Source organism: Garra rufa, chromosome 21 (assembly GCF_049309525.1).
Source record: "Garra rufa chromosome 21, GarRuf1.0, whole genome shotgun sequence".
In the NCBI taxonomy this organism is placed as follows: Eukaryota; Metazoa; Chordata; class Actinopteri; order Cypriniformes; family Cyprinidae; genus Garra; species Garra rufa.
This window is the reverse complement of record NC_133381.1, coordinates 8,817,336-8,828,888: the sequence shown is the minus strand read 5'-3', so window position 1 is coordinate 8,828,888 and position 11,553 is coordinate 8,817,336. Positions and strand designations below refer to the sequence as shown.

General features: G+C 30.4%; 1 protein-coding gene across 1 annotated transcript in view; it reads left to right on the top strand.

Annotated features, from left to right (window-relative positions):
* The window catches only part of hnrnpua (heterogeneous nuclear ribonucleoprotein Ua), a 12,361-nt gene extending 1,146 nt beyond the window's left edge, over window positions 1-11,215 (top strand). The window contains exons 2-12 of the mRNA XM_073827553.1: window positions 318-457; window positions 544-643; window positions 741-853; window positions 4,593-4,856; window positions 4,945-5,064; window positions 5,147-5,275; window positions 5,371-5,539; window positions 7,018-7,287; window positions 7,421-7,659; window positions 9,936-10,031; window positions 10,136-11,215. Coding sequence (XP_073683654.1) covers window positions 318-457; window positions 544-643; window positions 741-853; window positions 4,593-4,856; window positions 4,945-5,064; window positions 5,147-5,275; window positions 5,371-5,539; window positions 7,018-7,287; window positions 7,421-7,659; window positions 9,936-10,031; window positions 10,136-10,186 — 1,691 coding nt within the window. The 3' untranslated portion in view covers window positions 10,187-11,215. The remainder of the gene's footprint in view (window positions 1-317; window positions 458-543; window positions 644-740; window positions 854-4,592; window positions 4,857-4,944; window positions 5,065-5,146; window positions 5,276-5,370; window positions 5,540-7,017; window positions 7,288-7,420; window positions 7,660-9,935; window positions 10,032-10,135) is intronic.
* The last annotated feature ends 338 nt before the right edge of the window (window positions 11,216-11,553 follow it).

The window sequence follows — 11,553 nt, the reverse complement described above, 5'->3', positions numbered from 1 at the left end:
GTTCTTAGCAATGCATATTACTAATCAAAAAGTACATTTGGACATATTTGCTATAGGAAATTTACAAAATATCTAGGGACATCATGGGACATCATCTTTACATAATATCCTAAAGAAAAATATAATAATAATATAAAAGAAAAATCAACAATTTTGACCCATCCAATGTATTGTTGGCTATTGCTACAAATGCACCTGTGCTACATACGACTGGTTTTGTGGTCCAGGGTCAAATTTGTTTCTCTAAACTTTGGAAAGATGATGTGCAGCCACTCTGTACCTTTAGAAATAAAGCATTTGCCTCTTATTTTCCTCAGACAACTGTGACCTGCACTTCAAGGTGTCTCGGGATCGGTATAGTGCCTCCTCTCTCACCATGGAAAGCTTTGCCTATCTTTGGGCCGGGGGACGAGCGTCTTACGGTGTGGCAAAGGGCAAGGCTTGCTTTGAAATGAAGGTAAGACCACTGCCTTAACTTGATCTATACTATTTATAACCGTCCTGTCATGCCCTCAGCCTTTGTCTTGCGCTTCATTGCAACAGATTATCGAAAAGATTCCTGTAAAACACATTTCCAGTAAAGGAATTGAGATTCATGATGTCCTAGTGGGTTGGTCACTAGCCAATAGCTCTCTTCTGCTAGGTGAGCTTCTTTGATGGCTTACAGGAATCTATTGGAGTTGATCTAATGAATTCATGATGTCATTTTAAATGGGTTTCTTTTCCTTCAAAATTCACAGGGGAAGAAGCACACTCATATGGCTTTTCATCAAAGGCCAAGAAAACCAGCAATTGCGTGACGGAGGACTTTGGGGAGGCTTTTGATGAGAATGATGTTGTTGGATGCTATATTGTAAGTATCCTTGGACGTTTTCATTTGTGACCCTGGACCACATAACCAATCTTAAAGGAGAACTCCGGTGTGATATTGACCTAAAGTGTATTGAATCATGATACCGAGTGTGAACGTACCTTGCATATCTCATCTCGGTTTGTGTCCTGCAGTCCGAAATCTGGGGTCAGTTAGCCGATGCTCACAACAAGTTGTCAATGAGAGCCAATAGGGCATCGAAGAAGCCATGTAAATAAATCACTGTTTTACGCCATTTACGAGGCACAAAGTAGCTCCACACTTCATTGGTAGACTTCCAAGGGCCCTGACATTTAAAACGAGACATTGAGAACTCAGAAAAAGCACCGGTAGTTTATTTACAAGAAGATTTATACAGACATCTTCCACCAGGAACAGACGCCGCCATCTTAAATGTAGTCACGATAAGTCGAGTGTCGAGCACGAAGGAAACTACAACCTGATACGTTGATAACCTGATAAATTCCTTGGTGCTCGACACTCGACTTATCGTGACTAAGTTCAGGATGGCGGCGACCGGATTTTCTTTTCCAGGTACTGTCTGTATAAATCTTCTTGTAAATAATCTACCGGTGCTTTTTCTGAGTTCTCAATGTCTCGTTTTAAATGTCAGGGCCCTTGGAAGTCTACCAATGAAGCGTGGAGCTACTTTGTGCCTCGTAAATGGCGTAAAACAGTGATTTATTTACATGGCTATTCCGATGCCCTGTTGACTCTCATTGACAACCTGTTGTGAGCATCGGCTAACTGACCCCAGATTTCGGACAGCTGGACACAAACCGAGATGAGATATGCAAGGTACGTTCACACTCGGTATCATGATTCAATACACTTTAGGTCAAAATCACACCGGAGTTCTCCTTTAAGTAGCAGGGGTATATTTGTAGCAATAGCCAACAATACATTGTATGAGTCAAAATGATTGATTTTTCTTTTATGCCAAAAATCATTAGGATATTAAATAAAGATCATGTTCCATGAAGATATTTAGTACATTTTCTACCGTACATATATCAAAACTTAATTTTTGATTAGTAATACGCATTGCTAGGAACTTAATTTGGACAACTTTAAAGGTGATTTTCTCAATATTTAGATTTGTTTGCACCCTCAGATCCTAGATTTTCAAATAGTTGTATCTCAGCCAAATATTCTCTTATCCTAACAAACCATACATCTAAGGAAAGCTTACTTATTTAGCTTTCAGATGTATTTTCAAAAAAACTTTCCCTTATGACTGGTTTTGTCTAGGGTAACATTTGCTCATTGACAATGAGTTTTAAAGGTCCCATATTGTACACATTTCTGGAGGTTTATTTTAGTTGTTGATGTCCTTAAGAATATATGTTTGCGGTATAAGTGCCAAAATCCATCTCAATATATTTTTACAGCTCCTTTTTTAGGAGCTCTGTCAAAAACAGGTCGATTTTGGCCCATCTAATTAATATTCATGAGCCTCTCTTCTGATTGGCCTGTTGTTTTCTGAGTGACGCACAGCCAGGCCAATCACAGGTAACTACGGTCATGTATCGTTGTAGCCGAACCCAGAGCCATAGAGAGAGCCTAGCCTGCTGATACTCAACAAGATATTTCAGAATGATCATTAAAGTTTTTTCTTTTTCAAACTCCGAATGCAGTAAGCTACATAACTGTTGCTTTAGTAAAGCCCCTTTCACAATGCGCGCTGATTCTGGAAAATTACAGGAACGAGCGCTGTGTGAACAAAAGCCAGAACCATAAAGGCAGTGTTGTAGTGATGATGCACGTTACCAAGTGACTCTTCACAACAAAAAAATACGTGCAAAGTGGAATGAAGCGGCGATCAGGCAGAGCCAGCTCCTCACTATCAGCGCTGAAGCACAGTTTGTTCAGGTTAGTTTCAGTTTAGTGAAACGTACGCGTCGCATTACATCTCACATCCAAACGTCACATGTCTTTATGGGTTGTGTGTAAAGCACGCACAGATTCCGGAAAACAACTGTGAATGAACCAAATCAAACAACTCCGGAACAAATCATGGAACACATTATCCGTGTATTTACCGGAATCGCTGTGTGAAAGAGGCTGAAGTTGACGTGCCTCTGGTCTCTTATATTCACGTTGTTCTGAAGCCTGTGCAATGATGTAGTTTCGACATCTATAGACTGAACAGCGTTTTCTCGACTTGTTTTCGTGTTGTTGTTGCTTAGCAATGTTATGGACGCGATGTTGTCTGGGTTTGACAAAAGGAGGGTGGGACGTGATTGGTGCTCGGGGTGGTGACTGAAGGCGGTGACTGAGTAGATCGGACGTCACATCGTTACGGAAGTCACAGCGGCTCGTGAAAATGAACAGCTACTTTAAGCAGGCTGTGTGCAGTTTACTGTGGATTGACTGTTTTGAAACTCATATGGTAGTTACATAGCCCCTCGACCTCAGTTATAATGAAAAAAGCCAGGAAATTTCGATTTTGAAAATATGGGGCCTTTAAATCTCTGTGCAATTACTTGACCACTAAGTGGTGCCATGTATTCATACTGATCAAGTTTGGGGTCACTATTTTTCTTAAAGAAATAAGTGTTTTTTGTCACTAAGGATGCATTAAATTGATCAAAAGTGGCAGTAAAGACATTTAAATTGTTACAAAGTATTTCTATTTCAAATAAATGCAGTATTTTTTTTTACTTTTTATTTGTTAAAGAGGCCTGAAAAAATGTACCAGTTTCCACAAAAAATATTAGGCAAAACTGTCTTCAACAATAATACGAAAAATGTAAATCAGCATATTAGAATGATTTCTGAAGGATCATGTGACACTCAAGACTGAAATAATGATGCTAAAATTTCAGCTTTGCATCACAGGAATAAATTTCATTTTAAAACCTACAAAAATAGAAAACATTTATTATAAATTGTTAAAATGTTTACTTTTTTACTGTATTTTTGATCAAATAAATGCAGCATTTGTTGCCGCATATATTATATTATTTATTGTGTCTTGAATGCATAAGTTTAAAAAATAAAACAAAAATATTTGAAATTTTATATTATTTTGGATATATATTTGTGTATGTATTGTACATTGTCGTTTAAAAGTTTGGCATCAGTAAGATTTGAAAAAAAAATTGTAAGAAGTTTCATATGTTCATCAAGGCTGTATTTATTTGATCAAAAATACAGAACAAAATTGTTCAGCATTATTGTGAAATATTATTGCAATTTGTAATATTGGTTTTCTGTTTTAATACACTTTAAATTAATTTATTTCTGTGATGCAGCGCTGAATTTTCACTGTTCTTTTTTAACTTTTTATTTATCAAAGAATCCTAAAAAATATTAAGCAGCACAGCTGATCCAACATTGATTATAAATCATAATATAAGAATATATTATAATATTTAGCAAAAGTAGTTTTTTATGGTATTTTTGTATCAAATATATACAGCCTTCTTTAAAAAACTTTAAACATCTTACTGATCCCAAACTTTTGAATGGCAGTGTATAAATAATCTAATATATTTTTATAAAATATTTAAATGTTGATAGATTAATATTTAATTACTAATTATTAATGTAAATGTTTCTATTTGATATATAAATATTTATATAATATTTGAATGTTTCAAAACCCAATTTAAGACATGTTTAGTTCACAGGATTTTAAAATGAAATGTTCAGCAAGTGTAGCTTTTCTGTGTATTTTTAGCCATAATATATCATGGTTTGTGTATTTATTTGGCAGAACTTTGACGGTGCAGAAGTGGAAATTTCCTACTCCAAAAATGGACAGGATCTGGGAACAGCTTTTAAAGTCAGTAAGGATGAGCTGGAAGGAAAGCCGTTCATCCCTCATGTCCTCTGCCACAACTGTGCAGTCGAGTTCAACTTCGGTCAGCGCGAAACCCCGTTTTTCCCCCAACCTGAGGGCTTTACGCTCTTGCAGCAGATCCCTGTTTGCGATCGTATCAGAGGACCGAAGGGACCCGAAACCAAAGAAGACTGTGAGGTCGGTTTCATAGCCAAGCAAAGCATTCAAATTTTCTTCCATATCTTTATTTAAAAGCCTCATCTAAATCGGCTGTAAATCTTCCCAGGTCATTGTCATGGTCGGACTGCCAGGATCTGGAAAAACAGAATGGGTTACGAAGCACACACAAGCCAATCCTGGAAAATACAACATCCTGGGAACAAACACAATCATAGAGAAGATGATGGTAAGTGCTGAAATCGTTTTTTTTCTTTTTCTTTTTAGAGATTATTAACACTATAATTAATGTTATTATTGTTGAAATGCAGATTTCCAGTTTGAAGCGACAGATGAAAGATGTCACAAAGCTCTCGGCGATATCTCAGCGTGCACCTCTCTTCCTTGGGAAATTTATCGAGATCGCTGCACGCAAAAAACGCAACTACATTCTTGACCAGGTGCTCTTAGTACATTTATTTTTTACATTACATGTTAAATGAATGAGCATTATACCATCTGCTGAAAATACTGACCTTCAAATATCTCTCTTTAGACTAATGTATCAGCACCAGCCCAAAGAAGGAAAATGTGCCTGTTTGCCGGTTTCCAACGTAAAGCTGTGGTGGTCTGTCCGACAGATGAGGAATATATACAGAGGACTCAGAAAAAGGCAGAAACGGATGGCAAAGATGTACCTGAACATGCGGTCCTTAAAATGAAGGGTAAGATGCTTTTCTTTTCTTTTAATATTATATACATACTGTTATGTATTTATGAACTTTTTAATGTGCTTTTTTTATTTATTTATTTTTAGTTTTTAATCTAATATTTTATAAACATTTTTATCTTTATTTTTATTTCAGATTTGTTTCTGTTTTAGTAATTGTAGTACTTCAACTTTTTCTTCAGTAAAAATTCCATTTTTTTAAAACCATTTTATAAGTTTTAAAAACTCCCAAAATGCCACACTTAGTTTTTAATCTGATATTTGATTGAATAATTTTCATCTTTATTGTTATTTCAGTTTTTGTTTCGGTTTTAGTACCTTTCTGAACCTTAACCTTTTTTTTTTTTTTTCAATAAATAAATCTAAGTTTTTCAATGAATAATTTATTTTATTGTATTTTCAGTATATTTACTAATGTTGGTATTTTTAAACTTATTTTATTTGAAACAATTGCCAGGACAACATTTATATTTTTTAATACGTTTTTTTAAGCTTTTCATCTAATATTTTAATTTAATTTATTTTATTATTTCAGTTTTAATCTTTTAATTTGAGTTTGAATTTTTATTTTATTTTTAGCAATTTTAGTACTTTAACATAAACCTTTTTTTGTTATTTGCCAAGGCAAAAGTGATTTTTTTGTTGTGTTTCAGCCAAACATGTATATAATTTAGTTGTGTTATTATTTTGTTTTATTTAATATTCATCTTGAATTTATTTTCATTTCAGTTTATTTTTTACAAATTTTAGTACTTTAGTGTAAACTTATTATTTTTCCTTTAATTGCCAAAGCAAAGTTTATGTTTTTCATCTAATTATTTTATTTTATTTCATTTTATTTTATTTCAATAACCTAAACCATTTTATTACTTTCAAAAACTCTCAAAAACATGATCAAAAATGCCACACTAAGTTTTTAATCTAATATTTGATTTGATAATTTTCATCTTTATTTTTATTTCAGTTTAGTAGTTGTAGTACTTTAACCTCAACTTTTTTTTTAATAATTTAAATTTTTTGTGTTTTCAGTATATTTATTTTTATTTTTACTAATTTTAGTCATTTAAAACTTTTTTTTTATTTAAATTTTTTTAAGCTTTATATTTTATAATCTAATATTTTATCTTTCTTTTCTTTTATCTGTCTTTTTCATTTGAGTTTAAATTAGAATTTTTTTATTTAAATTTTAGTAATATTATTACATAAACCTTTTTTTAGTTCTTTGCCAAAGCAAAAAAATATTAATTTTTTTAAATTAAAGTATTAGGTTTTTCAGCCAACCATGTATATTATTTTGTTTTATTTAATTTTTATCTTGAATTTATTTTTTAGTACTTCAGTGTAAACTTATTATTTTTCCTTTAATTGCAAAGTAGCAAAGTTTATGTTTTTAATTTAATTTAATTTAATTTAATTTAATTTAATTTAATTTAATTTAATTCCAAAATGCTATAGCACTATCATCTTTTGCAGGAATATACACGTTGCCTGTGGAAGGTGAGTGCTTCAGTGAAGTGCTTTATGTCGAGCTGCAAAAAGAAGAAGCTACCAAACTTCTTGAACAGTACAAGGAGGAGAGCAAAAATTCTCTTCCTCCAGAGAAGAAGCCCAACCAGGGAGGTGTTCCACCAAAGAGGGGAGGCATTCGGGGACGAGGAGGCAAAAACCTGTTCACCCGTGGTGGAGGACAGGGTCAGAGGGGAGGACGAGGAGGCTTTCAAAACCGAGGCAACTTTAGGGGTGGTACGTCATTTCAGATTAGCTAAATGTTTCCTTTTATTCCTTATTTATTTATTTGTATGGAGGAACTTTAAAGACATTATAATGTGACCTTCTGTGAATCAGAATATTCTTTTGTTTTTGTTTTGTTTGACAGTACCTGGACCTCGTGGTGGCTTCAACAGACCACCAAGAGGCTTCCTTCCTCCCCCTGCCTTCAGAGGAGGCTTCAACCGGGGCAGTTTCAACCGGGGCGGTGGGATGCCTAACAGGGGTGGGGCCCCCAGGCCAGGACATGGACGTGGCAATATGGTAAACATGGGCAACAGGGGAGGAGCCATGAACAGGGGCAACATGGGACGAGGGGGAGGAGCCAACCGGGGCAACTTCAACCAGGTGAGAGATCTGTGATGATACAGACCAGTTTTAGTTAGGAATTCAAATATTGTTGTCATTGAAAGTCTTTATATATATATATATATATATATATATATATATATATATATTAAAAAAAATACTAAAATGTGACCCAAATGTGAATCAGGAATCATGTTTTTTCTACAGAAGTTCAGAGAGGAAATAATCAATGAGAAAATATTTATTTAATTTTATTTGATATTTTATTATTTTATTTTATTTTGTTTTTTATTATTTTTTTTTTTTTTTGAAGTGAAAAAAAAACTGAGGATTAGTGCTTAGTTTAATACTAAAATGCGACCCAAATGTGAATCAGGATTTATAAATCTTATAAAAAGTTTTTAAAAATGATGCTTTTTAAACTTAGAAATGTTATTTTATTTTATTTTATATTTTTATTTTATTTATCTATTTTATTATTCTATTTTATATAGGTTTTTTTGTTATTAATTTGTTTTATTTTATTATTTTTTGAAGTGAATTGAACTGAGGATTAGTGCTTAGCTCAGTTTAATACTAAAATGCGACCCAAATGTGAACCAGGAATTATAAATGCTGTTTCCACAGAAGATAATCAAGGTTTAAAAAATTATGCTTTTTAAATTTAGAAATGTTATTTTATTTATTTTTTATTTATTTATTTATTTTTTTATATTTGGATTTTATTTTATTTTTTATTATTTTTTTATATGTTTGTTTTTATTTTATTTTATATTTTTTATTTTGTTATTAATTTATTTTATTGTATTATTTTTCGAAGTGAATTGAACTGAGGATTAGTGCTTAGCTCAGTTTAATACTAAAATGTGAACCAAGGAATTATGAATACATTTATTTTATTCATTTTTTTTAATTTTGGTATTACTTTATTTTATTATTTACTTTTATATGTTTTATGTTTTTATTTTATTTTATTTGTTAATTTAATTATTTTTTTTATTTTGGTATTATTTTATTATTTACTTTTATATGTTTTATGTTTTTATTTAATTTATTTTAATTTTGTTACATTTAATTTATTTTTTTATTTTGGTGTTTTACTTTATTTTATTAGGGGGATTTTGGAGGAAATAATCAAGGTTTTAAAATGATGCTTCTAAAATTTAGAAATATTTGTGTTTTATTATTTTATTTTGTTTTTTTTTATTTAATATTTTATGTTATTATTTTTTTTCGTAAGTGAAAAGAACTGAGGATTAGAGCTTAGCTCAGTTTAATACTAAAATGCGACCCAAATATGAACTAGGAATTATAAATCTGTTTCCACAGAAGATAATCAAGGTTTTAAAAATTATGCTTTTTAAACTTAGAAATGTTATTTTATTTTTTATTGTTTTATTTTATTTTATATTTATATTTGATTTGATTTATATATTTTAATTTATTGTTTTATTTTATTTTATGTTTGTTTTTATTTTATGTTATATTTTGTTATTTTGTTATTTATTTATTTTATTTTATTATTATTTTTAATGAATTACACTGAGGATTAGTGCCCCGTTTAATACTAAAATGTGAATTATAAAGGAATTATAAATCAGCTGTTTCCACAGAAGATCAGAGGGGTTTAGAAGGAAATAATCAAGGTTTTAAAAATTATGCTTTTTAAACTTAGAATCTTTATTTTATTTTATATTTTTTAATTATTTAATTTAATTTAATTGTATGTATTTATTGTATTTAATTTTTTTATTTTGGTATCATTTTATTTTATTTATTACTTTTATGTTTTTATTTTATTTTATTTGTTAATTTAATAACATTTTTATTTTATTTTAAATTATATATAATTGTGTTTATTTTGTTTTTTATTTTGGTAATATTTTATTTTATTATTTATTTTTATATGCTTTATGTTTTAATTTATTTTAATTTGTAAATTTAAAAGATTTTTTTATGTTGGTATTTTTTATGTTGGTATTTTATATTATTATTTTAAAATATTATATTTTATTATTTTATTTTATTTTGTTTTATTTAATATTTTATATTATTATTTTATTGTATTTTATTCTTTTTTTTGAAGTGAAATGAACTGAGGATTAGTGCTTAGCTCAGTTTAGTACTAAAATGTGACCCAAATGTAAAAAAAAATGTATAAATCAGCTTTTTCCACAAAAGTTCAGGGGTGTGTGAAATAATCAAGCTTTCCTTATTTTGGGTTTTATTGTATTGTATTGTTAAATGTGCCTTCCTGCTTAATTCAGTTTAAACCAAAATATCAACCAGGAATCATAAATCTGCTGTGTCCACAGAAATTCAGGGGTCGAGGAGGAAATAATCGAGGTTTTAAAAATGGCAACTATAGCATGAACAAAGCACAAGCTTTCAATCAGAGCTGGCAACAAGGGGTAAGTCCATCGTAAATATATATTTGCTATAATTATTATAGTAATGGTCCTAAAAAATCATTCAGCTTTCATTCTTTAATTCTTTGTGTCTTTGTCTTCTTCAGTTCTGGAATCAAAAGCCATGGAGTCAACAATACCATCCTGGATATTACTGAATAATAGCTGTGATGGACTGATATCACAAAGAACATCAGCTTTAACTCAAGAAAAATCAATTGATCTAATGTCCTTTTGTTTTGTACAGATTTGAATAGGGCATTCCATATTGGGAGCTTTCAGAGTAGTAGTAGTATTTTATGTTTGTCTTTGACCGCAGGTTCGTATGACAATGCGGTTCAATTCAGGAATCTCCGAATAACTTCAGGGTGGGATGTTTGCTTTTTAAAAACTTTCAGGGTGCAGAAGTTTGCTTTTAATTAGTCTCGTGTGAATCTGTGTGTAGCAGTAAAGCTCCGTAACATAAGAATACTATTGTCAAGGCACTTTGCAGTTATATGAAGAATATTCGTCCTGCTGCAATAATATTTTTAGTTAAAAGAACATGAAATATATACAAACTAAGACACTGAAATTTAAGACTTGTATATAAGGTCTGCTCAGCTTTTTCAGACTGTATATTTAAAGAAAATGAATCGAGCTAACTGGAAATGTCAGTGATAGTTGATAATAATTGTGTTTTTTGAGAAATCTCTTGATCGCCTGTACAAAAATGAAGTAGGTGCTAAACAACCTGTACCTGCAAGTCAAAATCTATCCTGTGTAGAAAAGCAATGTTGTCTTGTCATGTACTTGTCATTTGAAACACCGCAGTCCAGTTCTACATGTGTGTTTTCAGCATATTTGAAGACAAGCAAAGCTTTTTAAAATCATCAGATTTTGAACGTTTTTCTGTAAGGAGCAATAACAGCATTTTCAATCCTTTGCTATTAACAAATAAAAGCAGAAGAGACAGAGATTTGTTTATTGAGGGTTTTAGGATATTATTTTATTTTAGTAAAATGCATTAAGTATTTGGCTTTTAAACTTAGAATTTTTATTTTATATTTTTTATTATTTAATTTATTTATTTATGCATTTATTTTGGTATTATTTTATTTTATTATTTACATTTATATGTTTTATGTTTTTTTATTATTTACTTTGATATGTTTTATGTTTTTATTTAATTCAATTTAATTTGTAAATGTAATTTATTTATTTTATTTTGGTATTATTTCATTTTATTAGGGCGGTTTAGCGGGAAATAATCAAGAATTTAAAAAAGTATGCTTTTTAAATGTAGAAATGTTTTATCATTGTTTTTTATTTTATTTTAAGTGAATTAAGAGCTTTTTTCCAGCTGTGTTCCTGGAAGAATTTTTTATTTTATATTTTATTTTATTTTATTTTATTTTATTTTATTTTAAAATGTTACTTACTGCTCCTTATAGATTTGAACTTAAGTTAAATTCCATAATATATTTTGGTCTTTTTGTAAATTATCTTATTTTTTAAAAGGTGTAAAAAAGTGTGTGGCTTTACT